Raw genomic sequence first — 3,235 nt, forward strand, 5'->3', positions numbered from 1 at the left:
GGTCCCACCCCAGAGCCCGCACCCCCCTGCACCCCAACTCCCTGCCCCAGCCCAATGAAAGTGACTGAGAGTGGGGAAGAGCAAGTGACAGAGGGAGGGGAGCTGCAGTGAGTGGGGGTGGGGCCTCATAGAAGGGGCAGGGGCGGGGCCTCGGGGCAGGGGCGGGGCTAGGGTGTTTGGTTGGCGACCCTGCTCCGAGTGCCAGGGCGGGACGCGGCCCTTGATGTGACCGTTTGTTCCCGACGCCCCGGTGGCAGGCGGAGGGCGCGGGACGGGGACGGGCTGGGAGCTGCGGGGGGGTGTCGAAGGGGGATCGGGACGGGACTCGGCCGGGGACCCAGCGCCGCCCTGAGGGCCACTGCGAAGGTCACCAGCAGATCGAAGCGTTTACCCGAGAATGGATCCTGCTTGGGCCCAGCATCGCCTCCCGCCAGCTAACCCTGGGGGGGGGGAGCTCAGTGGTTTGAGCACTGGCCTGCTACACCCAGGGTTGTGAGTTCAATCCTTGAGGGGGCCATTTAGGGATCTGGGGCAAAAATCTGTCTGGGGATTGGTCCTGCTTTGAGCAGGGGGTTGGACTAGATACCTCCTGAGGTCCCTTCCAACCCTGATAGTCTATGATTCTATGAACCCGGCCCTGAGTCCCCTGCCAGCCCAGCCCTGGCCCCCCCAGCTCTGCCGGTGCCCCTCACTCCCGACCCGCAGCCCCTGCCAGCCCAGCCCTGCCGGTGCCCCTCACTCCCGACCCGCAGCCCCTGCTAGCCCGGCCCTGCCCCCCCCAGCTCTGCCGGCGCCCCTCACTCCCGACCCGCAGCCCCTGCTAGCCCGGCCCTGCCCCCCGCCCAGCTCTGCCAGTGCCCCTCACTCCCGACCCGCAGCCCCTGCTAGCCCGGCCCTGCCCCCCCCCAGCTCTGCCGGTGCCCCTCACTCCCGACCCGCAGCCCCCCATGCCAAGGCAGAGTCTGTGTCTTTAATTCCTTTATTGGACGGTTCACACACAGGTCGGGCCCGGAGGGCTGCGCGCGGTGGCCATGCAGGTTGTTGGGGGGGGGCTCTGAGCAGCCCCCCACTTGTTGATGTAGCTTCCCGCTGAGGCTTCAGGGAAGGGGGGGTCGTGGGCTGCTGGGGGAGCCCTGACATGGGGCAAGGGTGGGGGTGGGGCAGGAGACTTGGGGGACAGTCGGGGGGAGCAGCTGTAGGACCCAGCTAATATAGATGGGGGGATTGGGGGGGCTGCAGGAGGGAACATTGGGGGGGATGAAGGGGTGTTTGGGGAGTTAGGGGTTAGTATGCGGAGGGGTGGGGGGTTGGGGGGACAGCACGTGAAGGGGTTGGGGGGCTGGGCATTGGGGGTCAGTGTGGGGAGGGGTCAGGGGCAGCGCAGGGCTCACGGGCAGCGACTCGGGGTGCTGCATATATAATATAGATATTTTTCTATTTCTCACAAATCCCTTAAATAACCGTTATATACAGATACGGGGGGGGGCAACACACACACACCTTAGACTGGCGGGGGGGGTGTCTCAGATTGCACAGTCCGGTGGGAGGGGGTAGGTGTGGGGTGAGGGGTGGGCGGCTGTCAGGAGGAGGTGGAGGGCTGTGGGGGGGTTGGGAGGAGGTGGGGGGTTGGGGGCTGTCGGGGGCCGCCCTGTCACCATTTGGAGCAGTGGTGTGGGGCTGTCAGGAGGAAGTGGGGGGCTGTTGGGGGGGCTGTGAGCGGTTGGGGGGCTGTTGGGAGAGGCTGTGAGGGGTTGGGGGGCTGTCAGGGGGCCACCCCCTCACAGCTCGGAGCACCGGTCTTGTCGGCTGTAGTGGTCGAACTGGCTTTTCCAGTGGCCCATGTACGCGCTCCAGCGGTGAAACTCCAGCCGCCACTGCCGCTCAGCCTCCTCGATGTTATCTGTGGGGGGGAAGAGAGCCCAGGGGGGCGGTTAGCGTCCCTCAGAGCTGGGCCCAGAGCCCCCTGCCCCTCCCCCGAGCAGCCCCCCGCCCCCTTCCCCGAACAATTCCCCCAGGCCCGCTCACAAGACGGGGGACCGAGAGCCGCTCGGGGCCGGATCCAGGCTGGCGTTTGCCCCCCCGAGCTGTGCCTTTACCACACTCCCTCCCCCAGCTCTGGCTGCCGTTGGGTTTTCTTGGCCATCTGTTCAGCTGCCTCCGCCCCACCGCTTGCCCGTGGGCTGCTGGGAACAAGGCCGAAATCCCATCTTGTTCGGCTGCCGTGACGCGGGGTCCCTGGGCTGTCGCTCCGGGATGGCGAGGGGCACGTCGGGGTCTCGGGAATGCCGCCGCCCGCTCCGGCGTTCGAGTCGATTATTTCCACGGCCCTGGGAAAACAGTCCCCGGAGTTCTGCAGCCGGTCTCCGTCCGGGAGGGGTGTTGGGACCTGCTGTCGAGTCCCCATCCTGGCTGGCCCTCCGCAAACAGCTGCAGAAACGTCCATGTTTCGTACTTCTACTGCACCTTGCGCCTCCGGCCGGCCGAGCCGCGTCTCTCGGGCTCTGGCTTTGCCCACGGCGGCTGGAGTCTGTCCCTGAGCCGGTGAGTCCTTGCTCCTGGCCTGGGGGCGGGGTTGGCTGTCTCGTTTTCCGGAGGGGGCCAGTCGCTCCCGGTCCTGCTCGGTCACTGTGGCTCGGGCTGAATCTCTCTTCAGTTGGGGGTCGCAGTGCAGTTTGGATCTGTTCACCCGACCCCCGGGGCCTTGAATTCTCTGCTCTGTCGTAACCCACCTGTCGGCCAGCCCCGGCCCCCTCTTGTGTGACCCCCGTAGCTGTCGGCAGTGACGCCGCAGGGCCCGCCCCGGCGTGGGTCGAGCGTGGCACCGGGGGTGCTGGGGAGCAACGCAGAATCTAACCGGGACCAAGCAGACGCTCTCAGAGGGGCCAGGTCGCGGAGACCCGGCATGTCCTGGACCGGCCGCGGGGCCCGAGGACGCGCCCCACACGTGACCCTCATCCAGTGCCACCCGACCAGGTAGGGCTGAGTCGGGCTCACGTGAGGTGATTGACATCCAAGGACTGAACAGGATAATGCAGGAGCCCGGACGCCTGGGTTCTCTCCCGGGCTCTGGGAGGGCAGTGGGGGAGCTGGTGGGTTAGAGCAGGGGGGGCTGGGAGCCAGGACTCCTGGGTTCTCTCCCCGGCTCTGGGAGGGGAGTGGGGGGCTGGTGGGTTAGATCAGGGGTGGGCTGGGAGCCAGGACTCCTGGGTTCTCTCCCCGGCTCTGGGAGGGGAGT

At 67.4% G+C, this 3,235-nt stretch overlaps 1 protein-coding gene across 1 annotated transcript in view; it reads right to left on the bottom strand.

The window, feature by feature from the left end:
* Positions 1–974: 974 nt before the first annotated feature.
* Positions 975–3,235, bottom strand: part of ACHE (acetylcholinesterase (Cartwright blood group)) — a 6,590-nt gene continuing 4,329 nt past the window's right edge. Inside the window, exon 3 of the mRNA XM_026663282.1 lies at positions 975–1,900. Within this exon, the coding sequence (XP_026519067.1) occupies positions 1,779–1,900 (122 nt within the window). The 3' untranslated portion in view covers positions 975–1,778. The remainder of the gene's footprint in view (positions 1,901–3,235) is intronic.

The sequence above is a fragment of the Terrapene carolina genome, unplaced genomic scaffold (assembly GCF_002925995.2).
Source record: "Terrapene carolina triunguis isolate 2854851 unplaced genomic scaffold, T_m_triunguis-2.0 Scaffold33115, whole genome shotgun sequence".
NCBI classification, from domain to species: domain Eukaryota; kingdom Metazoa; phylum Chordata; order Testudines; family Emydidae; genus Terrapene; species Terrapene triunguis.